The following is a 27,589-nucleotide window of genomic DNA, read 5'->3' on the forward strand; positions in this document are numbered from 1 at the left end:
CTGCCTACTACCAGCAGGAGTTGGGGCTCAGCATGCTCCAACTGAACAGCCTGAAACACAGCCTGGCTTTTACTGGCTGTTCATACAGGCACAGGCAGGCTGGGAAGAGCAAGGCTCAAGAGCAGGGCTCCAGAGCAGGAGCACTGCTGCAGGCAGACAGGGGGTGGCAGATCTCTAGCACAGATCAGAGCATGGGAAGACTGAGCCAAACTTGTTCCAGGCTTGATGTCTTGGGTCAAGGTCTCCCATTTCTCGTGTCTAGTGACCGTCTCTGCCAGGCTGGTGTGGGGATTCCCTTCTCAGGGACACTGGATGCCTAACTTGTGATTTTATTTGAATAAACCTGCTTTGCTTGTCCAGTGCCAGATTCTGTGGGATCATAGGGATAGCAGAAAATCTTCAGCTGCTTGGTTTTCCTCCATGGCTCCTCTGCATGGTGGAATTAAATAATTGCCTTGCTTGTGAAGGACTTTGTGTGTGATGAGGCTGCATGCTTCTCTTTTCCTAAATATGTCTTGCTTTGCCCTTTATTTACCCCACTCCTTCAGTGGGTGAGTGCAAAACTGAGGGCAGGAACCCCCTTAGAAGCCACAAACCAGGCCAGCTGCCTAGTTCCAGGGAGGATTTTTCTCCAGGCACAGAGAAAGGGTCAACTCCAGGTCCAGCAGAATGCTTCAGTTTCCCCCAAACCATTTGTGTGCCACTGCTGAGAGCAGGCAGAATTTGCTCAGAGGTGCAGCACAGCAGAGAGCAAGCAGAGAGCAGGAAGCCTTTGGTCAGAGGTGCAGCACCGAGGACACCCATGTGATGAATTACACAACAGCACTGCCTGCTGCTGGCACTGCCTGCTGCTGACAGCCCTCATGTCACCCACAGGACAGCTCTGCATCCTCTCTGCATCCTCTCTGCAGGGCCTACTGCCATGGGCTTCCCCTGTATGGGAGATGAAATGCAAAGGGCAATTGCCCTTGCAGCAGGCGCAGGCTGAGGAGGACAGCACAGGTGCTGCTGTCAGGATCTCCAGGCCCAACAGCTTCTGCCCAGTGGCCAAAATTCCTCTCCTCACCTGCAGCATTTTGTGCTGGGGCATTTGGTGTGTCCACTACGTTTCACAGAATCACAGCCTGGCAGGGCTTGGAAGGGACCTCCAGAAATCATCCAGTCCAAGCCCCTGCCAGACCAGGGCACCCAGGGCAGGGCACATAGAACACAGCCAGGTGGGGTTGGAAAGGCTCCAGAGAAGGAGACTCCACAGCCTTTCTGGGCAGCCTGCTCCAGGGCTCTGCCACCCTCACAGTACAGTTCCCTCTCATGTTCAGATGAAGCTTTCTATGGTCAAGTTTCTGCCCATTGCCTCTTGGCCTGTCACAGGGCACCACTGAGAAGAGTCTGGCCCCATCTTCTGACACCGACCCCTTAGATCTTTGTAAGCAGGAATGAAATTCCCCTCAGCCTCGTCTGCCCCAGGCTAACCACCCCCAGCTCTCAGCCTCTCCTCAGATCAGAGCTGCTCCAGGCCCCTCAGCAGCTCAGTGGCTCTGTGCTGGACTCTCCAGGACAGAGCTTTCTCATGCAGATTCCTGGGAGGAGAGGCTGCCCCTTTCCTCTCCTGACAAGTCCATTTTGCTGTTCCTATTGACCAAAGCAGGACAGCATTGATCTGTCTGCTTTACACCCCAGCCAGCCAAGGGTGACACTGCTGCAGCCGATGGGTGGCATTCCCAGTTCCAAGGGGGTATGTGCAAGGCTGCCTGCAGCTGGCAGCATGCCTGGGGTGAGTCCCTGCCTGTCTCCTGCCTCACCCAAGGGCAGCCACAGCCCCACAGGGCACTGGCCTGTCTGTGTGCTGATGTGCAACCGGCTCAGTAAGCACCAGCCTGGGCCAGGAGCATCTTTGGGAAGCCCTGGCAAGGCCTCAGGCAGCTGAGAGATGCAGGTGGTACCTGAAGCACACCCATGAGTAAAATGTTTCTTCATCTAACAGGGAGAGAACACAGCCCCATGCAGAGCACTTGACCCCCTCTTGCCCACCTGTCTTTAAACTAGGGAGCTACTATCACTCAGTCACCCTAATGGCTGCAAATGTTTGCCAGGTAAAACCATCCCTGCTGGCATGGAACATCCCTGGCTCTGATTACTTAGAATCACAGAATGTTTTGAGTTGGAAAAGCCCTCGAAGGTCATCCAGTGCAACCAGCAAGCCAGTGCCACCATAGCCACTAAACCATGGCCCCAGGTGCCATGGCCATGCCTTTCTGGAACACCTCCAGACATGAGGACTCCACCACTTCCATGGGCAGCCTGTGCCAATCCCTGACCACTCTTGCAGCACATAAATTTTTCCTCCTCTCCACCCTAACCCTCCCCTGGCACAATTTCAGGCCATTTCCTCTGCTTCTATCACCTGAGACTAGGCAGAAGAGCCCAACCCCCACCTGGCTCCAGCCCCCTCTCAGGGAGCTGTAGAAAGCAATGAGGTCTCCCTCAACCTTCTCCACACTAAACATTCCCAGCTCCCTCAGCTGCTCCTGATTGCAAGACTCGTTGCAGGTGTGACTGTTGTAAGCCAGGTGAGCATGGGCTGGGGTTGAGCAGTTCCCCAGCACAGTGAGGTCATTGTGATGCAGAGCTGCTGTCTGTAAAGAAGTCTCTGTGGAAGATAACAACGCACTTCCACACCCTTATTAACCAAAACTCTAGCTACTGATTATTTTACAGACCAGAAGATAAAGGCTGTTAATGCTTGTGCAAAGATTGGGTCTTCCTGAGTGACCTGGGCTAGTGGCAGCTGTCCCTGCCCATAGCAGGGGGGTTGGAACTGGATGATCTTTAAATGATGATCCACCCCAAACCATTCTATGATTAAATCACAGAATCACAGAGTGGCAGGGATTGGAAGGGACCCCCAGAGATCATCCAGTCCAAGCCCCTGGCAGAGCAGGGCACCCAGGGCAGGGCACACAGAACACAGCCAGGTGGGGTTGGAAAGTCCCCAGAGCAGGAGACTCCACAACCTCTCTGGGCAGCCTGCTCCAGGCCTCCAGCACCCTCAAAGTAAAGAAGTTCCTCCTCATGTTTAGATGGAAACGACCTGAGAATTGGTAGCATGAAAAATAAACCTCAAAACAAGAACTGCCGGTGCCATGTGTGCAAGCAGCTCAGTCTCCTGCTCCATCCACCTGGCACTGATCCATGTCCACCTGACTCATAAAATAGCCACACACTTGGAGTGACCCAGATCTTGGAGCATCTGGATCATCTCATCCGTCCTGCTTGCTGCATTCTCACATTTATGAGAGGGTGCCGTCTGGACGCCCTTAAAGGGTGCCTGGATGCCGGCGGGTTGCACGTGGGAGCTCGGCACGCCCGACCATGGCAGGGATGAGAGAGGGCTGCTGCGGGCTCCCGGCCGGCCCAGCAAGTGCCTAGCATCGTTCCTCTCCACTGGGGCTGCCGCTGCTCCTGCACTGCGAGATGCCTTTGAACAGCCACTTCAGTCCCATCACGGGTTAAAATTCACGGCAGGTGCCCTTGCCGCAGCCCCCGGCGCGGCAGAGCTGCTATCCCCAGCGGCACTCACACAGCGCTGGGCAGTCCCGAGGGAGCCCCAGCCCGGCCTCGCACCCCTCCACCGCCCACCCTGCTCTCGGAGCGGCTTCGCCCCGGGCCGTTCGGCTCTGCGTACCCCCGGGCCGGCTCCGGGCGGTCAGCGGAGCTCGGGGCAGCGGGTGGTGCCGAAGGACGGGCGGCAGGGAGGCACCGGCGACATCCCGCGGTCCCCGGGCGGGGCAGGGTGGGGAGGAGCCGGCGGGAGCGGGGCGGCCGGGCCCTGCCCGCGGCGCTGGGCGGGCGGACAGTGCCCGCTGCGGCTCGGCGCCTTCTCCTCCTCCTCCTCCTCCTCCTCCTCCTCCTCCTCCTCCTCCTTCTCCTCCTCCTCCTCCTTCTCCTCCTCCTCCTCGAACACCGCCACCTCCTTTTCCTCCTCCTCCCGGCCGCTGCGGCGCGGGGGCTGCGGGCGGAGCGGCAGGCGCCATGAGCGGGGCGGCGGCGGCCAAGAGCGAGAAGCTGGACGAGGCTCAGGCACTGGCCCGCAGCTGCGCGGGCAGACCTGACTTCCAGCCCTGCGACGGACTCTCGCTCTGCGCCACCCACAGCCACGGCCGCTGCTTCCGCCTGCACTGGTGCTGCCACCTGGGATGGTGCCACTGTGAGTGAGTGAGCAAGCGAGCGGCCGAGGGGTCCGAGGGGTCCCAGCGATCCTAGCGGTGCCAACGATCCCAGCAGTCCGAGGGGTTCCAGGGGTCCCAGCGGTCCGAGCTGTCCTAGCGGTCCTGCCTTTGCCTGGGCCGCCTCCGGCTCCGTCCCGCCCTGTCCCCGTTCGGCTCCGCAGCCGCCCGTAGTGAGCAGCCCGCCCCGCCGGAGCTGTCCTTGCCCAGGCTCCTGGAGGCGCCCGGGCGGGGTGCAGGGAACCCAGGGCCCGACCTGCAGCGATGGGACCCCAAACTTCGGGTCTGCTCCCGGCGGAACGGGCGGGCGGGTTGGTGGGGGGCAGCGGGGCAACTGCACCGGGGCCCGGCGTCCAGACATCGTTCGGAGCCGGGGAGCGGGCGGAGGGGCCGAGCTGCTGGCGGGGCCGGCTGCTGCCCTGGCACACCGCATGCAGCAGCGGCAGCAGCAGCTGCCATTCAATTCGGAAGAACCATTAAGCAGCTCCTTCGTTCTCGGTTCGGGCGTTTTGTAGAGTTGGCTCATGGTTGGACTCGATGATCTTCAAGGTCTTTTCCAACTGAAGTGATGGTTCTGTGATTTTCTTCATACAAGCATACAGTTTAAAATCTTGGGAGAAGTGACTGCTTTAGGATATATATAGCACATAGTAACTGCCTCAAACCCCAGTGCTCATCCAACTGGGTGCCTGACGACTTTAATCTCTGTGTTCAGGATGCTGATGTGCATAATCATGGAGGCTGGGATTGAGCTGTAGATGTCCAAACACACTTTGATGAATAATTAATTGCACAGAGCCTTGAGGAGCAGGCGTTTCAAACAGCATGGTGCTTCTAGGGCAGGGAATGGGGATGGAGCTGTGCACTTGTGTTGTGCGTGGAGGTCTTAAAGTCTGGGTGCCCAGGGCTAAAGCTAGACCCTTATGTGAGGGCTTGGTGCTGCTGAAGATGTCCTTTGACATCCTGTTCTCCTTTGAAGTCTGTCATCATCCCTCCCCACAGTTTCAGCTTCTAGATGTATTCCCCCTCATGCACACTTCTGGCAAAGGCTTTGCCTGAAAAGCTGCCTCTCGCTTGGCTGAGAGCTGCTCTTTGAGTTAGTGACATGCTCAGGAGTGTTGCCTTGCTTTGGTGTTCAGGTAAAATCAGTTCAGAGCAAGGTTCTGTGCCTTGAAACGAGTACTGGGTGGTGGCACAAATGGCAGGTGTTGTAGTCACCAGCTGCACAAGGACAGAGATTCATAGATGCAAAGAATGGTTTAGGTTGGAGGGCCCCCTTAAAGCTCATCCAGCTCCAACCCCCTACCATGGGCAGGGACACCTCCCACCAGCCCAGGTCGCTCAAGGCCTCATCCAGCCTGGCCCTGAACACCTCCAGGGAGGAGGCAGCCACAGCCTCCCTGGGCAACCTGTGCCAGTCTCTCCCCACCCTCACTCTCAAGAATTTCTTCCTCATCTCCAGTCTTTCTCTCCCCTCTACCAGCTCAAAGCCATTGTCCCTCATCATGGCACTCCCAGCCCTTGTCCAAAGTCCCTCCCCAGCTCTCCTGGAGCCCCTTCAGGTCCTGGAATGCTGCTCTGAGATCTCCCTGGAGCCTTCTCTTCTCCAGGCTGAACAGCCCCAACTCTCCCACCCTGTCCCCATAGGAGAGGTGCTCCAGCCCTCTGATCATCTTGGTGGCCTCCCCTGGACCCACTCCAGTATGTTTCATTGGCACCTGATCAATGCCACAAAGGCCCTGAAGGTATGACCTGGCTACACTCTTCTGCAAGATTTCCATAGACTTTAGTTATCTGTGGTCACCATCAAGATCTGTGAGCTCATGAGCACTCTGGACTACAGGACCAGAGCCCAGAATGTTGTTTCTATTCAGGTGCTATGTGAAACCAGTTGGGGCTGGTCCTGGGAAGAGGGAGGCAGATATGGAGCTGGGAACAGCTAAAGAAGTGTCACGGTGTAGAAGGATCTGGAGATGAGGATGGGTCACAAACCCAGCGTGCATCAGCAGGAGGCCTTTCTGCTCAATCCAAAGCCAGAAGCCTTCACTTGGAGTTGCATTCACAGCAGCATTGCAGGGTGCAGTTTAATTAGTCTCTTTAGCTCAGTAATGATGAACCCAGGCTGATGGCTTTGTCTGAGCATTGCATTTTAAAGAGCTGCAGGAGAACTGGGGAGGTTCTGTAGGAGACCACAGCTTAGAAAATAGGATTTACAAGGGGCTGCAAAGGCAGAGGAGTTGCTTGGGCTGTGAAAGATTGATGGACAAAGGGGAGGGGAGCTTTGCACAGTGTAAAGGCAGCCTTGCAAGGCAAGCTGTGTTCTAGTCCTTCTCTACACATACCTGGAAGATAAGCAGTGATCACCTGCCTTTGGCAAGCAAAGTTTAGGTTTGGGTGTTAGAGAACATTTTAGCTGGGAAGAGAAATGAAGCAAGGGAACAGAGTATTTAAAATAAGTGAGGAATCATGGTCCTTGGAGGCCTTTAAGGAAGGCTCAGGCCAGTGTCCTGTGGTGTCACTCAATGATCTTAGAGGTGTTTTTCAACCAAAACAACTCTGTGGTTCTCTGGAGGTACATGGAGCTGTTTCCCTCTTGGAAGGACCACTTGAGATCCCGTCCAACCCTTAGCTTTCCCATGGCAATCACAGGCTGCAAAAATCAGGACAGCTTTGGCACAGAGTGCAGACTTCCTGCTTGGTTCCTGATGATGGTGAAGGAAGCTGGGGTACAGCTGCCCTGTGATGCTTTGAAATGCAGACAGCCACAGGGCTCAGTGTCTTGAACCCACACAGAAGTGTGCTCCTTTCTGGCCCCCTTATTTCCTAATGCAAATTTCAGCGCTGAGGATCTTTTTGTACCGTGCTCCTGCAGAATGAGTTGAGTTGGACTTGAAAGGGATAAGGATGAATCCTATAATGGGAAATGATGCGAGGTCAGGGCTGTCATTAAGCAGTGCTGGGAGCCCTCCTACATGGGTGCAGCGCTCTAACACTGACTTGGGAATCCTCAGAGGCTTCTCCAAAGTGCTTTTCTCTGACTCTTAAGGGCTGTGTTGAGGTGCAGGCAGCTCTGTATCAATTAGATGAATTAGATGGCCTTTGGAATGTTATTTCCTCTCAGTGGTGAAGGTCCTGGAGAATGTCAGCTCCTGGAGCAAGCGCACTCATGCTGAGGGAACTGCAGAAACTCGCCCCTGCTGCACGGAGTAGGTTGGCTCCTGGTGTATTCAGGAGCACATCTGCTTGCTTCAGTGACAGAAGCAATTTAGCATTGCAGAGCCACTTGGCTGTAGATGTAATAATTGAGAAGAGCCTGGTCTGAACTCCCCAAAGCCATCCCTGTTGGCACGCAGTGCAGGAACCAGTGCTTGAAGTGCTCTCTTTACCTCCCCTGTTTCTCTGTCCCTAAACCAGCAAGAACAGCTGGCAGGCAACATCAGAGACTGTGCAGGGGACCCAAACAGCTTGGGCACCTCAGGTGCTGGGGGTATCTGCAGGACTTCTGGGAGTTCCTTTTGGGTCATTTCCAGTCTGTTTTGGGGTTGGTAGGGAGCAGATTTGCCTCTGAGATGGGAGGTGCTGCTTTGATGTGCTCTTGTGTCTGGGAGCCCTGAACCCAACCAAACCTCCATAACAAGCATATGCCAGATGGGCCTGGGGAGGCTGCAGGTGTGAGGGCTGGCAGGGTGTCATTGGAGACGCCTGGCTCTGTGGAGATGCCACAGCGCACTGTGTCCTGCAAAAAGTGTCTACAACAGCCTCTCCTGCATGCTGCCCGACATCGGCTGCCTCACAGCTCCTGTCTCCATCTGGAAGTGGGATGAGGGCTCAAGCCTTCAGAGTCCTCTTCCCCAGAGGGAAAAAGGTGCTGGCCCAAGAGGTGTTGTGGCCAGCCCCTGTGTTTGTCCTTTTACCCATTTCTGTTGCTTGTGCTGTGCCCTTTCAGTCTGCTCCTCTTGCCAGGGTGACAGTCCCCTGTCCACCTTCTTCCCTTCCTCTCCAGCAGCCTTATGGGGTTCTGTTTATTAGAAGCAGGTTGAGAGCTTTAAGTGACTAATATCTGCTTTTTCCAGAGTCAGAGCAAATGTGTGCCAGAGGCAGGCCTGCAGCCTTCCTTTCCTCACCTCTAGATATCTGCTGCAGCCCTGATTTGCACTGTTGCTATCTGGTGGTGCCTGCTTCTGTCAGAAAGGATCAGATCCTTGGGGTTACATCTGTCTTGATGGACTTGGACTGTGTTTTGCTAATTTACTTCCTGAGAGCTCCCCAGAGAGAGTATCCCACTAATACAATTACAAGGCTGGCTTTATCCTGGGCAATGCAAAAATCAGGCGATGTGCAACTGTGTTTATTTTTCAGTCTGAACATCTTGCCTTCTGCTAAACACCTTAGAGAACTCTCAGTATATCCTGTGGTGGTTATCCAGCACTCCTGTTTCACAGCACTGTGTCAATAGATAGTGACTGTGCTGCCTTGTATTGGCCTTTCTGTGTTTTGCGGGTTGGTTTTGGTGGGTTTTGCCCTGATTCAGCATTAAAAAAGCAATCTTTTAGATCCTGAAAGCCTCCTGCAGGTCTTTTACTTTGAAAAACATGCAGCAAATCAATTTTAGTCCCACCAGTTTTGCAAGATTCAGCTGTTTGGATCATTTGCAGCTAAGAAACTGAATGTGGGTGAAAGCTGTGAGGTCTCCCTTGGATGGTCAGGAGAGAAGAGTTACCAGGCTCAGCCATGCTGCAGGGTTGTGGTGGCAGTAGAGGTTTTTAACCCCACCCCTGCCTTCTGCCAAGTGGTGTAGGGCACTGGCAGGTGTGCCTTGAAACAGCTTCCTGCTCCCCGCTGCGCAGCACAGAATTATGGCACTGGCACAGCCGGGTTTGGATCCAGCCCTGGCAGTAATGCATGAGGCCAGGCAGGCTTGGCAAGGCACCCAAGAGACTCATTCCTCAGCCAGGAGCAGAACGTGGGGTTTGTGATAGGTGACATGACCCAAAAGGCATGTGTCCTCTGGCTGCTTTGGGGGAGAAGGTCTTCTCTGGCTTTGGCGCCTGTTCCAGGGGTCAGGATCAGAGGGTATTTATGTTTCTTGTTTGTCTGCCTGCTGAACAGGGAGCCCAGAGTCTCTCTTGGCTCTCAGAGCGAGCTCCATCCCTCCTCACTGTGTCTGCAGGCTCCCCAGTGCTGCACCAGCCAGCCATCTTGGGTCTGGGCTCGGTCTGTGCTGTGTGCTTGGGCAGGGGGAGGTGGTCATCTATCTGCCACAGCTGCTGCCAGGCACTGAAGTGATCCAGGGCACCCACTGCACCTGGCTGCCCTCCAGCAGAGCCTTGTTTCTTACACTGCTCTCTACTCCAAATACCAGTGGTCATATTTTATAACAATTTAACACAAACCAATTCCTTTTCTGTCCCCCAAATCTGGTGAAAGCTCTCTGCTGGGGCCAGCCCCGCTGCTATCTCCTGCAGGAGGCTGTGGTTGGGTGTCACATCCCCTCTCCTGCCTGTCCTTTGGCAGATGCTGGGATTTTCCCTGCTCCCTGATGATGTGTTCAGCATCTAAGCAGCTCTGTGCACACAGGAAGCATTTCCACCGTGTCTCTGGAGGCACAGAAGCTCTCAGCAGGGGCTCTGGCAATCTTTGAAGCCTGTGTAATTATTCAGAGCCCAGCCTGCCCGCGGGAGCTGTGAGCAGGGAATCAGCAAGGCAGCCTGTAACAGAGCACTGGAAAGTGAGCTCCAGTAGTTACTGAAGGTATTCGAGTGTGCCATGAGAGAGCTTGGGGGCTAGGAGCTATGTCTGCCTGTCAGCTTCTCCTCATCCCTCCGTGTTAAAGAGGCAGTTACAGCTCTAGAGGGGATCCTGACACAAGCCCTGGGGTGCTGTGCAGCGCTGCATGCACTGCACATCTCCTTGCCTGTGTTCTGATGGGTTGGTTTTGTGTTGGCTTTGGATGACAATAAAACTCTCTGCCACATCCCAGAGTGAGCAGGAGGCCAGCAGTGTACCAGGGCCTCGTGTGTGTCCCTGTCTGCCAGATGTGATGGGGACTGGAGCTTGCTGAAGTTGCCAGCCTGGCACTGGTGATGGCTGTTTAGTCTGGACAGGAGAAGGCTGAGAGGGATCTGATCAATGTCTATCAAGGCTGGCGGGCAGGAGGAAGAGGCCAGGCTCTGTTTGGTGGTGCCCAGAGATAGGACAAAGACCAACAGGTACAAGCTGGAACCCAGGAGGTGCCACCTCAGCAAACTTCTTTGGTGTGAGGTTGCTGGAGGCCTGGAGTAGGCTACCCAGAGAGGTTGTGGAGTCTCCTGCTCTGGAGCCTTTCCAACCCCACCTGGTTGTGTTCTGTGTGCCCTGCCCTGGGTGCCCTGCTCTGGCAGGGGGCTTGGACTGGATCATCTCTGGAGGTCCCTTCCAGCCACTGCCCTGCTGTGACTCTGTGATCAGTGCCTGCTGGCATTCATGTTGAAATCCTCTCTGTAACACAGCTCTGTTTAGACACAGACCTGTTCTGTTATTATTAACAAAACTTCTGAGAGCACTTGAAAGGAGCAGACCACAGGAAAAGCTCTGAATTCAATTTCCTGCTCTAAGTACTTCTTGGAGGACTGACTCCCCTCTATGCCTGGTACAGGACTGAATAGAAATCACTGCTCCTCCTTCTCCTGAGGGAGCCTCGTGTGCTGCAGCCAAAGCTCTCTGCCATGCACAGCTGGGAGGCTGTGTTTGTGTCCATCTGAGGAGTGTGGTTCACAGAGACTTGGTCTGCTTGGCCAAAAGTCACTGATCTGCTGGCAAGAGCCTCTGATTGCTGCAGAGCAGTGGCAACAATTTGCTGTAGCTGCTCAAAGGGTTAACCTGCTGGCTTTGGAAAGCTGCTGGGGAGAAGCCTCAGGAGGAAGGCTGTGGATGTTTGCTGCCAGAAGCAAGTTACTGCTAAAGGAAGCATTCACTGAGGTTGTGTCCTAGCAGCTCTTGGCATGGTTGTGAACTCAGGATGTTCTGAACAGCTTTGTGGTACAGGCCAAGCCCCTGCTCCTGCTCAGGGGCCTCCATTCTGGCAGGAGGCTTCAGGCACTTCTCTCACTGCAGGGTGCCAGCTCAGAAATAAACTCTGTATGGCAGGAGGGAACAGGGTTCTGTGGCAGGCATGTGGCTTCCTGCCTGGGCTCTGCAGGTGGGAGATCCATCTGCCAGCTTCAGTCTGTGAGGTGCCTGCTCCTCACACCCAAAGGCAAAGGTGCAGGGCTGCAGTGCCTTCTGCCACATCCTTCTTGCTCTTGTGGCTGCTGGTGGACATCTCACAGGTCTCACCCCGCAGGGCCTGCTCCAGCCTGTGGCACTGCCCTCCGAGACAAATGGACTCTCCAGGTTATGGTCCTCATGGTTTCCATCCTGCAGGTCTGCAGAGCTGGCTGTGTGCTCAGCCTTGCTGGAAGCACTGAAGAGGGCTTTCAGGTACTTGGCACAGGACCTCCAATTCCCTGGCAGCACTCATCCAGAATAGGCAGCTTTTTGCTGCTCATGCTGATACCACCAGCAGAGCTGAGCCTGTACCAAAGGGACATCTTGGGGTGTTTTTATGTAATGGCTCTAAGTGTCTTACACTTCATGGCTCCCCTCAAGCCTTGGTGCTCTGGTTCTGCACATTGATAAGGCTGTATCAGCCATCTTTGTTTCTATAAAGGACAAAAAACAAAATGCTTTCCTCACAAACACTGTGAGATAGTCCAGAATGAGAGCTGGGACAGAGTGGGCTCAGCAGTGGATGGGTGGCACGAGCCTGTGCTGGCATCAAAAGCTGACTGACAGCAGATTGGATGCCAGGCACTATGGATTTAGATATCTGTATCTTCCTGCTTGCAAAGTGGCCCTGCTTGAGTGTGTGTGGTTTTCATTCCAGCACCTTCACGAATTCCTCTATCCAGAAGATCTGGAGGAGGTTTTCATAATGCCTTTGGTTCTTCCACTGCTCAGTTTTTATATAGGGACTGATCACAGCATTCAAGAAGTGCAGTCGGTGTAATTTAAAGATGGTTTTGCCAATAGCTGAGTATGTTCACATAGATGGAAGTGAAAAACCTACTGGGAAAGTTAAATCCAATTGCTTGGCAGCTGGGCCTGGTTTTTAACATCCCCACGCTTTAGTTCAGGCAAAGCAGCAGTTGGAGTTTATATTTAACCTGTGTTGTACAACAACTCTAACAAGAGGCATGCATTTGTGTTCTGGTTCTGACTGCTGGCTGCAGAGCTGCAGAACCCACACCTCTGCCCTCACAATTGTTCTGCTTGTGTGCTTGTCCTCAGCCCTGGGACGTTGTCCCTGCTGTGCTCTGCTGCCACCCCCCCGGGGGCCCAGGGTGCAGTGCTGGGGCTGGAGCATGCCTGCAGCCACCTCAGGCAGGGGGCTTGGCTGCCCCAGGCTGCCTGCTGCCAGCTCCCTGAGTTTGGATCCTGGCCTGCTGACCCTGAGCCATGTTCCAGGTCTCTGCAGTCACTCACAGGTGCTGCTTGTCCCCGGCCAAAGGCTCAGACACCACCACCTGTGTCAGGGTGGGCTGATCAGCTCTGCAGCCTCCTGCAGCCCACCAGCATTAGCCCCTCTGTGGGCAGGGCAGGGGAAAGGAGACAGCCACCTTTTGCTTTGCTTTGCCCACCAGGAAAGCAGCCAGCAGAAGGTGGCTGTTCCAAGCTACAAGCCCCAGCTTCCTGCTCCAGCCCTCCACCCAGGCTGTCTCCCCTGGGTGCTTCTTGCATGGCAAGTTGGACAGGACTTTTCTTCAGGAACCCCTGGAGTGTGCGGCCTCTTTGAAGGTTCACAGGAAAACGTTCCCATGGCATCCAGAGGCTGCTCCCCTGCAGCATGTCCTAGACAGCTGGAAGAGGCCTGGACCTTGTCTCTCTAGTGCCTGGGAAATGCCTTTGTCTTCTCTAGGTAGCTTCTGACACTGATCCCTGCTTATCCTTCTTTGTTACCATATCAGCACACTGACTGGCTGCATGAAATGAGGAGATGCTGAAGCCTGAGCAGATGGTGCACAGGGATGGTTTTGTAAAATAAATATTTAGCACTAAGCTCTTTTTTTGCTATTTTCTGTACTGAAGTAAAAAAAAACAAAAACAAAAACAACAACGAAAACAAACAAACAAAAACCCCAACACAACAGCAGAGCTGTGGGATACAGATTTGCAGGAAAAAATTGAGGGTAGGGAGAACAGGTTGCCCAGGGAGGTGGTGGAGGCATCCTTGGAGACATTCAAGGTCAGGCTTGATGGTGCCCTGAGCAACCTGATGTAGTTAAGATGTCCTTGCTGACTGCAAGGGAGTTGGACAAGATGACCTCTAGAGATCCCCTTCCAACCCAATGCATTCTATGAGTCTATGCCAAGAGAGGCTGCTCCCCACTGCAGCTTTGTAGAGGGATTCATAGAGTGGGTTGGGTTAGAAGGGACCTTTAAGAGCATCCAGTTCCAACCCCCTGCCATGGGCAGGGACACCTCCCACCAGCCCAGCTTGCTCAAGGCCTCATCCAGCCTGGCCCTGAGCACCTCCAGGGAGGAGGCAGCCACAGCCTCCCTGAGCAACCTGTGCCAGTCTCTCCCCACCCTCACTACAAAGAATTTCTTCCTCATCTCCAGTCTCAGTCTCCCCTCTCCCAGCTCAAAGCCATTGTCCCTCGTCCTACCACTCTCAGCCCTTGTCCAAAGTCCCTCCCCAGCTCTCCTGGAGCCCCTTCAGGCACTGGAAGGCTGCTCTGAGGTCTCCCTGGAGCCTTCTCTTCAGGATGAACAGGCCCAACCCTCCCAGCCTGGCCCCACAGGGGAGCTTCTCCAGCCTCTGATCATCTTGGTGGCCTCCTCTGGACCCTCTCCAGCAGCTCCAGGTCCTTCTTGTGCTGGGACTCCAGAGCTGGAGGCAGTGCTGCAGGTGGGGTCTGAGCAGAGCAGAGGGCAGAATCCCCTCCCTGTGCTGCTGCTCTCCCTGCTCTGGCTGCAGCTCAGCACTCAGCTGGCTCTGGGCTGCCAGGGACCATTGCTGGCTCCTGGGCAGTTTGTCACCAACTGACACCCCCTCCCTTGTTGGAAGGCAAACTCCCCCTTCAGAGGTCGAACTGGGATGCCAGCACTCAGCTGCTGCCCTCGTTCAGGCTGTGCTGGTGGAGGTGCCTGAGCTGGTCTGTGAGGCTTCCCTTGCCTGTAACCCTGCATGGGGCTGTGCTGGGCTGCTGGTGTGACACTTGCCAGGGGTGCTAGAAGGAAGGAGCATGAGTGGTGTGCAGTGTTGAGCACTGCTTTTTGGGATGTCCATATTCTATTCCCTCACAATGGTTAGTAAGCAATTAGGGCTTCTTTAGGAAGGTTTATGACTGCAGGAAACATTTCTCAAGCCTTCAGGGTTGCTTTTGCTTTAAGTCTGGTAAATCCATATAAGCAATAAGAGGAAAGAGCAGGGAGGACAGAAGGAAGCTTCAGGTCTGTTTGCATTTAAGAGTTACCTGCTCTTAGGCCAAGGTGCATAGGAAAGCCTGAGAGGCTTGGACAGCTCATAGCATTTGCCAACATCAGCCTTTTTGTATTTAAAGCAAATCAAGACAAAAAGCATTAAGATACAAAACTGGGGAAGAAAACCTTTCTGATTCCCCCCTCCCCTTGCTTGGGTTCCTGTGCAAAGCTGAGGGCTCCCTGAGCCAGGGGCTGGCACAGCTGTCTGTCAGCACACAGTAGTGACAGCCAACACCTCTGCTGCACAACAGCACTGCACAGACTGGCTGCTGGCAGAGCCACTGCAGGAGCTTTCTGGGTTGGTTCTTCTCTGGGTGTGGCTGAGGCTGGGAGTGGGGAGGATTTGTTGGTGCTCTGCTGTAGGGGCAGCTGTCAGAGGATGCTGCTTGCATCAGGGCCTGCTGATGTTTCCTGCTGTGCTTCACAGAGCCATAGGATGGTTTGGGTTGGAAGGGGCCTCAAAGGTCACCCAGTCCAGCAAGCAGGGACATCCTCCTCTAGATCAGGTTGCCCAGAGCTTTGTCAAGCCTGACCTTGAACATCCTCAGGGACAGCAGCTGAGGTCCTGTTGCATGACTGCTGGTGGTGATGGTAGGGAGCTGGCTTGTGTCCTTGGAGGCTCTTTTATGAGCCCTTACTGTGCCTTCTGGCTATGCCAGGAATACTGGAGCTGTGCAGCGTGCTCTGTTTGCATTCTTTGCACCAGAAATTTGTTTGAACATCCTCGGTGCTTGCTTGAAGTTGTTTGGAAGAAGCAAAGGGCAGAAGCATTGTGAGCATTAAGCTGTTGCTTGTCTTTATCTGCAAGGCTTCTTCCACATCAACAAGCATTTTTAGTTATGCTTTGTTATAGCCACCAACTGCACACTTCAGCTCTGCCTGAGCTGTAAATCCAACAGTGCCTCTGTGGCCTGGAATGTTTTCCTTTTTCTCTGGTGGCTCATTCCATGCCCCAGGCTCCCAGCACAGCCTGTGGTGATGCTCTGCCATGAACACAAAGAAGCCTGCATTAGCAGCGTGCTCTGGGTGTCTCCTTCCATGTGTCCCTCCAGAAAATCTGCTCTGTGCTCTAAGCAAAGTGCAGTTTGAAGCTGCTGTAGTCCTTGGTGGCCATCCATGGTTAGGGCAATCTTGGTATGCAAAGGTTTACGTAGCCTCACAGGTTGCATTGGGTTGGAAGGGAGCCTCAGAGGTCATGTCCAACTGCCAGGACACTTCCAACTAGCTCAGGCTGCCCAGAGTTTGCTGCCCCATGCTCTGTACGTAACTGGAGGGATAAAGGAGGAGGGAGGCCAGAGGCACTGCTGCAGGCTGTGGGGGTCTGCCCAGCAGCAGCACTCTGGAGGTGCTCAGTTCAGAATCAGTTCCAGATCCCCCTTGGGGAAAAAGAGGGGTGCCGAGTGCCTCAGGCAGGCTTAGGGTGCTGAATGCCCTTCAGGAGTCATCTGCAGGGTGTGGGCAGCAAGCTTTGCTGTACTCTGTAAAGGAGGAACCCCTCCATCTGCCAGGACTTTCTGCTTTGTCAGTGGGGAACAATCCCCAGCTCCCTCCCTGGGCAGCTCAGTCTGGTAGGGCAGAGCCATCTGTCACCTGTGCCACCTCCTGCCCTTGGCCTCCTGGGGAGCCAGTTGGGCATTTGACAGCTCCTCCCTTGTCCTTGGGCTGCTGTGCCAGTGCAGGCAGCAGCACAGTGCTCCAGCTTGTAGCTGTCATCACTTGCAGGACAGCTTCATGTGGATGTCAGAGGGGTGTGCATCCAGGCAGCTCTGCCTAGAGACCGCTGTGTCTCCTGCCACACTGCTGGGCTGGGGAACAGCTTCCACTAGAGGAGCGCTTGGGACCTCTCCCTATTTTGCTAGAAGGAAAACCAGTGCTTGAGAAGCTGATCCCCATGGTCTCCCCACACAGGGAGATGTGGAAGAGCAACCATGCAGTGAGCTGTCCTTGATATGAGGCAGATGCCTCCCAGCCCACACTGTCTCCTGTCACTCATGCATCATAATCCTTACTCTGCCTTCACTCCTCCAAAGCTTCCTGGGAGCATTAGAATGTTTTTGGATGTTCTTCTTGGTGGGGATTTCCCTCCCACCTGAGCTGATCTCTTTGGCAGAGTAGTGTGTGGCAACAGGAGAGCCTTGCAAGGCTGAGTGACAGTGCAGGCTGGCTTTGCAGTGGGAGGGCACTGGTGCCATTGCAGAGCTGTAGGTTCCAGCAGAGACAAGTCACAGAGTCACAGAACCATTCAGGCTGGAAAAGACCCTTAACATCATTGAGTCCAACCAGAACCCAACTGCCATGGCCACTAATCCTTAGTCTGAAGCACCACATCTGCAGCTTCTTGAACACCTCCAGGGATGGGGACTCCACCAGCTCCCTGGGCAGCCTGTGCCAATCCCTGACCACTCTTGCAGCAAAGACATTTTTTCCTCCTCTCCAACCTAACCCTCCCCTGGCACAATTTCAGGCCAATCTCACAATTTCAGGGGGTTGGACTGGATGATCTCTGGAGGTCCTTTCCAACCCCTGCCAGTCTGTGACTCTGAAATGCAGCAAACTGCTTCTCCCAGAATTTGAAGTTTGATCTTTGGCTGCATGTTCAGCATATGCAGGATTTTTCCTTCATGGAATTATCATCTTCTGCCTAGGAAACAGTTTGTGAGGAAGTGTCTAGTCTGGCATCTGGATTTGTGCAGAGCTCTGTAATTTCCAAGAGCATTCATCAGCCAGCTGAGCTGTGGAATTCTTCAGCTGCCCTGGCTGGAACAACCAGGCAGTGAGGGAGCTGCTGGCCTGGGAACAGGAAGGCAGCAGAAGAGGAGCTCCAGGACAGGCTGGATGAGGATTTGAGCAACTGAGTCTAGTTGAGAGGTGTCCCTGCCCATGGGATCTCTGAGGTGCCTTCCAACCAGAGCCATTCTGTGATACTCAGATATCTGAATAAATCAGCATCCTGCTCTCTGGGTTTGAGTTTCCATGAGCTGAGTGCTGTCAGACACTGGTCCAACCAGCAGCACTGAGTGGTCATCTGTGGTCTTTGCAAGACTTAATGTTCACTCGTTTCAAAGATGGGTTTCTGGAGGAGAGTGGGTGGCAGGAAGCCAGGGGCTGCTGCTGTCACAGCAGGTTGTGAAGGTGAGGTCTGCTCAACTACCACAGAGAGCTTCCTAGAGAAGCTGTGTCAGCAAGAGCTGGAAAATGCCAAAGAGACCCCCAACCCTCCACTGCTGCTCCAAAGGGCACCGAGGAGGAAGCTCTGCCCTGCGCTTGAAGTGTTTGGTTGGCAGCACTTAATGCCTCTGAGTCCTGTCCAGGAACTAGAGCAAGGCAGTGTAAAGGATGGCAGGTGGGGAAGAGGGCTCTGGGCTTTGTGCCATCCAGCCACAGTCAAATAGGAGGGAACAAAGCCTGGCTTGAACCACGGAGCTTGCACAGGGCTCTGCTGACGGCAATCATCGCATAGAGCACAGGGCCTGAACAAGTTGTTGGAGGTGAGCTGCTCAAATCTGTTGACCAGAAGCCCACCCCTGCTGCCACCTCGCTGCTCTCTGTCTGGCTTGGTGGCTGCTCCCTCCCATGGCAGGGAGGGCTTGGGGGTCTTTTCTCTCCAGCTTCACCTGGTGCTGGTTCCCTGAGCCTGCTTCCTGCCCTTGCTGGGCTGGCAGCGCTGCTCCCACACTCCAGTGCTCCCTTGAGCTCCTCTTTTGGCTCCCTGCTCTGTGGCCTTTCCTCTGCTCTTCCTGCCCTTGTGCTGTGGGTTTGGAGTCCCAGCAGAGTACAGCCAGCTTCCACATGAGCCATTTCCCTTCCAGCACCAGCAGAGCAGCAGGGGTGGGAAAAGCCTTCTCCAGTGCTGGAGGTTTCCCTGGTCACTTCCTGGAGCTGGGATGGTGAAGCAGACCCTGTGTGAAGATCCTGCCACAGCCTCTGAGCACCCCAGAGCCTGCTGCAGCCGAGCTGGGGTCTCTGAGACAGGAAGGGGGAACTGACAGGAGCAGGGCTGCAAACACCGAGTGGTGTGGCAGCTGTGCCCACCAGCTCATTGTTGTTGGGAGACTTGGGTGGCTTTCTCTCCTTACCTGAGAGCTGCAAGCACCACAGCAGCACTTCAGTGCTTTGCTCCTTCTCCTGCCTGTGCAAGCCCATGCCAGAGCCTCCCTGCAAGGTCTTTGGTGCTGTGCTTCCATGGTGCAGAAGCCCCAGGGAGGCAGCAATCTTTGAGAGGCTTCACACCAGTAAAGTGCAGCATTTTGCAGTCCTAGGCATAGCTGATTTTCTGCTATTTATTTCTTTTAGTAAAGATTTTCAGGTCTCGCTCGGTTCAGCTCTGTAGCCCCAACCTAATCTTATTTTCTTCCTGCTTTACCCAGATAATCATGATGCCAAACACATTTCTATGGCTTGAGAATTCCCTTATTTTCTACCTTCAAATTCTAATTGTAATCATGTAAAAAGTTCTGCTTCATAATGCAGACAAATCTGATTTAGTCCCCAGAAACAAAAGCAACCTGGGAAGCTGTGCAGGGAGCCTCCTTGGGCCTGGGAACAGCGCTGCTGCTGCGAGAGGCTGCAGCAGAGGGGGAGAGCTGCTTGGCAAGGGCTGGGGGAGGCTCGCTGCCCGTCCTGCTCCTCCGTTCAGGACTTGTGCTCCTGGAGTTAACTCTGTGGAGTTAGTGATGTCCTGCAGGTGGCTTCGGGGCAGGAAAATGTGTGGACATGGCACTTGGGGGCATGGCACTATTGGGTCGACGGTTGGACTGGGTGACCCTAGAGGTCTTCTCTGACCAGAACGATTCTGTGATCTGCAGAGGTCCCTTCCCGTCCCTCCTGTTGCGCGATGCTGTGCAAACGGCCCGGCCGCTGCCCGCGGGGCACCGCTGTCACCGATGGCCCGCGGGTCGATGCCTGAGTGCCAGGCGATGACCCCCCGCCCTCTGTGCCCGCAGGTAAATACGTCTACCAGCCCATGACGCCGGTGGAGCAGCTGCCTAGCACGGCGATCCCGGCGCGGCCCCGGGAGCCCCCCAGCACCATCCAGATCTCGGTGTCGCTCACTCAGCACTTCCTCAAGTTCGCGCCCGTCCTGCAGCCGCCGCTGCCGCCAGCCTCGCCGCGGCTCTGCGCCATCGCCGACCTCTTCCTCGACAGCTACCGCGTCAAGTGCATCAACGGCAAGATGTGCTACGTGCAGAGGCAGCCCCCGGCGCCGCCGCTCAGGAGCGGGCCCCGCCCGGTGCCCGCCGGCAGCGCCTTCGGCACGGAGGAGAGCGGCACAGCAAAGCCGGAGCACTGCTCGTCCCCCTCCAGCTCCGAGGACTCCGGCATCAACGCCGTGGGGGTTCACTACATGGAGTCGTGTGACGAGGACACAGAGGGGGTGGCCGATCTCAGTTCAGAGGAGGATTACAGCCCGGATAGCAGCTGGGAACCAGACGAGTGCCCGCTCCTGTCGCCCTCTCAGTGTGAGATGGAAGTAATCGAGACGATAGAAACCACTGTGTGACCCCACAGGCTGGCAGCAGCACAGCCCAGCTCCCACTTGGGGACGTTGCTTTTGTAGGCTTTCTCTTTTCTGTTTTTCCCCACAATTCTTCTTTTCCAGTGCACCTGAGGGTTCAGATTCCGGGAGTGCAGCCGCGGGACTTGCGTGTTGGTGACCGAGCAGCAGCCTGAGCCGCTGGAGCACATCCTCAGCCCAACCAAAACCATCTGTGCCTGGATGATCAGGCTCAAGACTTCTGCAGCTGAGACAGGCCCTGTGCTTGGGCCGGGCTCCACCATACACTGCTCACACCAGGATGTGCACTCGAGATGGTTCCATCTGCCAGGATGTTCAAAGCACAGGCGCTGAGCTGGTGCAGGACTCTTGCCAGCAGCAGAGCAAAGCTGCCTCTATTCTGTCTCAGACAGCTCTGCAAGGCATGGCCACGAGAGGCTCTTCCCACCTCTGGCCTTTTTCCTTGTCCATCCTCTTCTCTAGTGCTGGTGCCCCCTGTCTCAGAGGCTACTGGCACCATTCTCCAGTAGGTCAGCAGGGCAGGCTAGAGAACGTCCCAAGTGCCTCCAACTCTTCTCCAGGCTATGCACCGAGCACCTGCTGAGGGCTGTCAGGCTCTGCAACCTCCCCAGCAGGTGACTGCTGGTCAGCTGCCTGGCTCCAGCTGGTCCCTTTCCTCTCCATGGCTCTGGGGAAGACGTGGCTTTGGCAGCTTTGTGGGCAGGAGCAGGCAGAGCTGACATGCAGCTGCCTGACCAACACCCTCTGAGGTGGAAGACAGCAGATGAAGGCAGTGGCTACCTCCAATCACACAACCCCCACCTCTGCTCTGCCTGCTGCTCCCTCCTGTGCTGTGTGGTGTCACACACCGGCACTCAGGACCCAACAACCTCCAGACCTGCGTTTTCCTGAAGAGTGACAAAGTTTAAAAACAAAAAGCTTATCATCAGCCACACCACTGTGTCAGCAGAGCTTGGGGGCAGCCCAGAGGTGCCCAAGGGATCCATACCTGCTACAGGACAGCCTGAGGTCATGCTGCTCCTGCTCCGCTGCACTCGGGTAAAGAGCAGATTCAGAGTCATGGGGTAGGTTGGGTTGGAAGGGACCTCAAAGCTCATGCAGCTCCGATCCCCTGCCATGGGCAGGGAGACCTCCAACCAGCCCAGGTAGCTCAAAGCCTCATCCAGCCTGGCCTTGAACACCTCCATGGAGGGAGCAACCACAGCCTCCCTGGGCAACCTGTGTCAGTGTCTCCCCACCCTCGCTGTATACATCCCTCAAGCAGCTGGCACATGTGAGCTGCCTCGCTGCTGGTTTGGTTTCAGCCCTGCAGCACAAAACCCAAGGTGGTGCTCAGACTTCAGGCAGCTGGGAGCAGCTGGGGTCAGCCATGGCTGTGCCGTGGCCAGGACTGAATTTCTTGGCATTTGCTGTTTGCAGTGCAGCCCTGGTTGGTGACTGCCAGGCTGCAGTTCAGTGTGCTAGAGGCTTGTCCCAGCTGCAGGGTGGCTTCACAGGCTCATTCCTCAGTGTCCCTGACCACGTAGTACTGATCCTGTCCACATCGTACCCAGTCTTGTTAGCAAATGTAGACAGCAGTGTGTGTGGTGCGCACAGGGGCTAGGGGTTCCCCTTCATGGTGACAAAGTAACTTCGTACTTTCTAGACTCAGACTTCCAGACCCTTGCACGTGCAGCTGTGATGGCTCAGGGGGAGTGCAGTGCTTGCCCCAGGAGCACCCTGGACCCTTGCAGGACCAGCTGCATTCTCCTGCCAAGGCACTTGGGATGACTTTGGTGTTCTGAGGGTGTTTCAATGAAGGCTGTAGTAAAACTAAATAGGATTTCTTTCTTTTTAAGGGCAGGATTTGTCTTTTGTGGTTAACTAAGGTTTTCTAACAACCCTTTAGTGTCTCTGGCCCCTTTACACACATCCCATAGGTAGAAGGAAGCATTATGTACAAACCCACAGCATTTATCCATTTAACCTTTTCACTGTAACCCCAGTGGGGAGCTGACAGAGCTCACTCCTGTGCCTGCCTGAGCTTCCTTTCAGAGGTGGCTTCTCCTGCCTGGAAGGACTGGGGTGGTGGCTGGCCAGATGCATCCTCCCAAGGGGGGGCAGGAGGACCGCTCCTGGGGACACAGTGCTCCTTGCCAGCCCTCACTGCAGGCACCAAGCATGGGAAGGGACATCAGGGCCCTCTGAGCTCAGCGTTTGCAGGCAAGCAGGAGCTGGGGCAGCAGCTGTGAGCACAGTCAGAGCCAACTGGGGACTTTCTGACCAAGCCTTCCCCAGGGCTCCCTGCTCTTGCAGGTTCCCTCACTGTTGTCAGGTCCCTTTCCTAACCCTAAGTAATTAGCAATATTCACATGCTCTGAGTGTCTCCTAACCAGGATTTGTTTAGATGTCTTAAGCACAAGGAGCTGCCTCTCCCTTCTCTTGTCCCAGCGAGGCATCAGTGGAGCAGCCTGGGGTGGGCCAGGGCTGGGTCTGGGCAGTTTCAGCAGCCAGCACAGGGGCAGGTTTCTCCCTGTGCCACATCACACCCCCAGCTCAGAAACAGGCCCCACACAGAGCCCTGCCTCCTTTGTTGTGCTGCAAGAGACATGCCCTGGGCTCCTGCTCCAGGCAGGCAGGGGGAGGCTGTGTTCATGTCCTCTGGAATAAAATGCTGAACAACTCACCTGGCTGGTCCTGCTTTCTGCATCCTCACACCATAGAAACGTCTGCCAGTGCCAGCAGAATCCCTCACACAGCAGGCAGAGCACCTCACACACCCCCAATCCTAGGCAAAGAAAATGGAATATCCAGGGGAGTGCACCAGGCCCCCCAGGGCTGGTGGGCAGCCACACAGCCCAGGTCTCACTGCTCTGGAAAAGAGCTGCCCCTCTCGCGGCAGGGAGGACAGCAGGGAAAAGAGCTGCAGGGCTCACAGATTGCACTGGTCTGGAAGGGACCCTCCAAGGGCATCTTCTCCACCCCCCCTGCAGTCACAGGGATGCCTCCAGCCAGAACAAGCTGCCCAGGGTACATGCAGGCTGAGCTTGGATGTCTCCAGGGATGGAGCCTCAGCACCTCCCTGGGCAGTCTGTTCCAGTGTCTCCCCACCCTCACTGTGCAGAACTTCCTCCTGATGTCCAACCAAACTCTGCCCTGCTTCAGTTCCAAACCACTGCCCCTTGTCCTATCCCCACAGCCTCTCTGAACAGTCCCTCCCCAGCCTGCCTGCAGGTCCCCTGCAAATACTGAAATGCAGCTCTGAGGTCTGCCTGCAGCCTTCTCTTCTCCAGGCTGAACAGCCCCAGTTCAGCTGGCTGCAGCCCCTTTACTCTCCTCTGGCCAGGTTCCCCTGTGGCTGCAGGCTGGCAGCATCAGTCTGAGGCACCACTCTGTAGTTCCTCAGTGGGAAGAAAGGAAGCACACTGGGCATGCCAGGCCCTGGAGTGCACAGCACTGGCACTGCTGCCCTGCCAGGTGGGCTCTGCCGTTGTGTTCCTGGGACAGCAGCACTGCCCTGTGTGAGTTCTGCAGGGACCAGACACCAGCTCTGGGCATTAGTGCTGGGTGTGGAGTGCAACATCCACCTGGTGTTGTGCTCTTCCTGGGGGTGCCTGGCACCCCAAAACACCCAAGGGTGGTGGCAAAATGAACAGGGCAAGGTAACACTCACCAGAGCAGTAACATATGGTGAGGGGAGGGTCTGGAGGGTGTTCCACAGGCCAGAGGTGACAGCAGAGAACCACCACTGCAGGTGAGTGAGAAGGGATGCAGTAGCCACCAGGAGGGCAGACTGCCCAGCGTGGCACCACAAAACACTGGGTGGAGCTTAGCATCAGTGGGCATCTCAACCCCTCTCCCTGCTGCAGCCCTCCCAGACCTGCAGTAGCTTTTTTTACACAGACACTCTCCCTACCCACCCCAGCACAGGCAAAAGGCAGGAGGGGAGGTCTGTGCTTCACCCCTGCTGACAAGATATACACCAGCAGGGTGCAGTGGCACCCCTTGCCTGCTGCCCATGTGCACAGCTCACCAGGACACTTCCAGCAGGGACTTTTTTAATGGCAGTCTGTGGGACCACACCTTGTGCAGGGTGCTGCTCACCTCCTCTTCTCCGTACTCTTCAGCCTCTTGCAGGTTTGCCTCCTCTGTGCCCTCAGCCCTCATGGCTGCTGCCCTGAGATCAAGGGCCAGGCCTTGGCAGGAGGACTGCTTTTTCTAGCACAACAGCTAAAGCTCAGATGTGCACCCAGCCACCCACCAACAAATACAGCAGCCTCGGACAGGCTCTGGGCAGCCCCAGGCCACACTGCTCCAGTGGGGCACAGCCCCCCGCCTTGTTTGGCAAAGTCCCCACCAGTGGTGGGAGCCTGCAGGTCAGGTCAGTGCAGGTGGCCCAGAGCTGTTTGGGTTTGCCTCCAGAGCTCACAGCTGCCCCACAGCTGCCTCAGGTCAGTGAGAGGTGGTGGCAGGGCTGGGACATCACCCACAGCTATGAACCCTTCAGCAGCCAGCCAGAGCCAGCATGGCATGGTCCTGGGGAAGGCAGCGTGCAGGGGAGGGAGCAGCCATGGCCCTGCTCAGGCTGCAGGCAACAGCATTAGTCCTCAGCCAGGGGTGGGGGGGCCAGGTGGAGCTGGAAGTTCTCATTCTGGAAGACACTGCTGGTGGCCAGGTCCCCATGGGAAATGCTGAAGGGCTTCTCACTGCCATGGCCACGAGAGAGCTCTGTCAGCAGAGCCAGCTGCAAGGCAAAACCCAGACAACATCACCCACAGAACACAACACCACAGAGTCACAGAACGCAGCTGGCTGGCAGAGACCAAAGCCCCATGCTGCCAGTGCCAGTGTCTGGCTCGACCCCTGCCCCCACAGGCCCCCAAGCCTGAAGCAGCCAGGGCCCAGGGGCGACATACCCTGGAGGTGCCACGGTTGAGCCGGCAGAGCTGGTCAAAGGCTTGGATTTGCTGAGGGTCCAGTGCCTCGGAGCTCACCTGGGAAAGAGGGAGGAGGTTACAGACACACAGCAAGCTCAGGCACACAGATTCAGCCCTGCTCCTGTCCTGCCACAGCAGCTGGCCCACAGCTTCTTCAGGGGCTTTCATTGCTGTCTTTCCTCTGGCTTGAAGCCAACGTGTGCAAGCCTTGGTTTGGGGAAAAAAAACAGAGTGCCTATCTGAGATCCTGTAGCTAATAGCAGACAAAGAGTGCTGAGCTAGAGAAAAGAGACAGGAGAGACAGAGAAAGAAAAAAGGGTGGGAAAAGGCGGGGCGGGGGGCAGAAGGAAACAGGGGGAAAGGAAAAGGGAGAGGGAAAAAAGAAGAAAAAACAAAGGCAGGGGGAAGAAAAAGGGAAGGGGCAAGCAAATGAGAGGGGGGAAGAAAACAGGAGAAAAAAAAATAGGCACAAGAAGAGAAAGAAGATGGGCAAAGTGCTTTGTAGCCAGCAGGGAGGAGCAGCATTGGGTCTTTGGGGAGGAGCAGCCTTTGCCAGGCTCTCCCCAGGAAGCATCTCCCCCAGGCTGCCCTCATCCTCTCCCAAAGGTCTCCCCTCTAGCAGCCCTGCTCAGGCTCTGTGCTGGGCCCTACCTGCAGTTGCTGGTAGGGCTGATGCTGTGCTGGGGAACCATCACTGGGCTCAGGACCCTTCTCTCCTGGAGTCTCTCCTGAGGCCCATACTCTCCCCAGTAAGCTGCTACAGGCTAAAAGGTGGGAAGTGAGGGGTGAAGGGAGAGCAGAAGGAAACTCACAGACCAGTGGCAGCCACACCCCCCGAGCAAGCAGCAGAGCAGAGGTTGGGGCTGCCCAGCACTGCAGCGCTAAGGCATCACCCCAGCAGCGGTGCTGGGGCAGTCACAGAGCTGTGGGTGAGGGCAGCCAGCTGCAGAGAGAGGGCCCAGAGCCTGCAGCAGGAGCACTAATGCAAGGGCTGCATGCATGCTCCAGCTGCTCCCAAAGGCAGCATCCCCATGTCTCAGGGGGAGCTGACAGCAGTGCAGCTTCTCCCAGGCTTGTTCCATTTCATCACACCACAGCCCCTCTGTTCTGAACGTTTCTGCTCACGTTCCAAAGGAGAAAGTAGCACCAAGAAGCTACCACAGGAGCCCGGGAGGACACCCCCCACATGAGCAGCAAACTGGCATCTGTTGACTCTGGGGATCTGTTTTTCAGGGAACATTCAATGTTCACTCTCAAATATTTCCCCCAGAATACATTTCCCAAGGGCTGTTACCCCAAAGTGCTGCAGCCCCGCGAGGGGGGCTGACATTTCACCTCCTCGAGACTGGCAATGGATCGAGCCCGACATGGAGAATCACAGAATCATTAAGCCCTCCAAGCTCATCGAGTCTGACTGTCAGCCCAGCACCACCATGGCCACCAGCCCTTGTCCCCAGGTACCACGGCCACACGGCTCTGGAACACATGCCGGGATGGGGACTCCACCAGCACAGGCACTTCCAAGGCACGTGCAGCTCATTCTCCCTTGGAAAAACCCAAGCAAAGCCCCAGGAAAAGCTGCCCTGCACAGCTGCTGTGGCACAGGCATTCAAGGACAAGGACAACACCACACAATTGGCCTCCCCTCCTCTGCTCACTCCCCACCAGGCGTGTGGAGCCATCCGCCAGCCCCTGCTGCAGGCTGATGAGATGCTGCAGGCAGCTCCTTGTTGCCATGGGAACAGCTGCTGCCAGGCCTTTTCCTTGTCCAACCCTGTCACTAAAGGCATCTTTGCACCCACGGGCTGCAGGGAGACTCTCAGAGTCCTTCACCAGCCTCAGGCACTGGTGGCACCCACCCAGCTTACTCACCCCAGCACACAGCTCCTGCCCCAGTGCTGCTGCAGGGCCAGGCAGCTCAGGACTGCCTAGCTCAGAACAGAGCAGTTTGGTACCCCTGAGACGTTCCAAGCCATACCCTCCTGTCCCTTTGGAAGGAATTGATGCAGAACCCAAGAGACACAACTTCCCCTCTTGAGCTGGGCCAGCAGGAAGGGAAATTCCTTTTTGGTTTCCAGTTCTCACAGAGCACTGCTGGAACACTGATCCCTGCTGCATATTTTGCTTGCACACATTCCACCCCCTCTGGTAGTCCCCACACAGCCCTCCTGAGCCTGCAATTCTCTCTCATTTAACAGCTACAGAATCCATCAGCAGCCAGTGCTGAAGCAAAGCAGATCCCAGAGCAGCTGGAGGCAGAGGCACCATTAACAGTCATGCCAAGAGATCCCCCTAAGCGCTGCCTCCCAAAGCCAGGCCTTCCATGAACACGTTCCGAGATCAGTCAGAGCACCTAGCACCACCTCATGAGGCAGATGCAGCCAGAAGTCCTGGGGAAGGGGTTGGGACTCCTAGGAACAAAAGCAGCC

General features: G+C 55.7%; 2 protein-coding genes across 2 annotated transcripts in view; one reads left to right on the top strand and one right to left on the bottom strand.

Annotated features, from left to right (window-relative positions):
• The first annotated feature begins 4,032 nt into the window (after positions 1–4,032).
• On the top strand, positions 4,033–22,884 carry C13H3orf70 (chromosome 13 C3orf70 homolog). The gene is made up of 2 exons (XM_054385982.1): positions 4,033–4,207; positions 19,673–22,884. The coding sequence occupies exons 1-2, from the start codon at positions 4,033–4,035 to the stop codon at positions 20,227–20,229; spliced, it is 732 nt and encodes a 243-aa protein (XP_054241957.1). The 3' UTR covers positions 20,230–22,884.
• Positions 22,885–24,784: 1,900 nt separating this feature from the next.
• Positions 24,785–27,589, bottom strand: part of VPS8 (VPS8 subunit of CORVET complex) — a 69,412-nt gene continuing 66,607 nt past the window's right edge. The window contains exons 45-46 of the mRNA XM_054385780.1: positions 25,140–25,217; positions 24,785–24,967 (exon numbers count right to left, since the gene is read on the bottom strand). Coding sequence (XP_054241755.1) covers positions 24,824–24,967; positions 25,140–25,217 — 222 coding nt within the window. The 3' untranslated portion in view covers positions 24,785–24,823. The remainder of the gene's footprint in view (positions 24,968–25,139; positions 25,218–27,589) is intronic.

Source organism: Indicator indicator, chromosome 13 (genome assembly GCF_027791375.1).
Source record: "Indicator indicator isolate 239-I01 chromosome 13, UM_Iind_1.1, whole genome shotgun sequence".
In the NCBI taxonomy this organism is placed as follows: domain Eukaryota; kingdom Metazoa; phylum Chordata; class Aves; order Piciformes; family Indicatoridae; genus Indicator; species Indicator indicator.

Excerpts from the sequence above, each read along its gene's own strand:
- C13H3orf70 (XM_054385982.1), top strand. The coding sequence starts at position 4,033 with ATGAGCGGGGCGGCGGCGGCCAAGAGCGAGAAGCTGGACGAGGCTCAG. Across the intron at positions 4,208-19,672 it reads CCACCTGGGATGGTGCCACT|GTAAATACGTCTACCAGCCC; the intron begins GTGAGTGAGTGA and ends CTGTGCCCGCAG.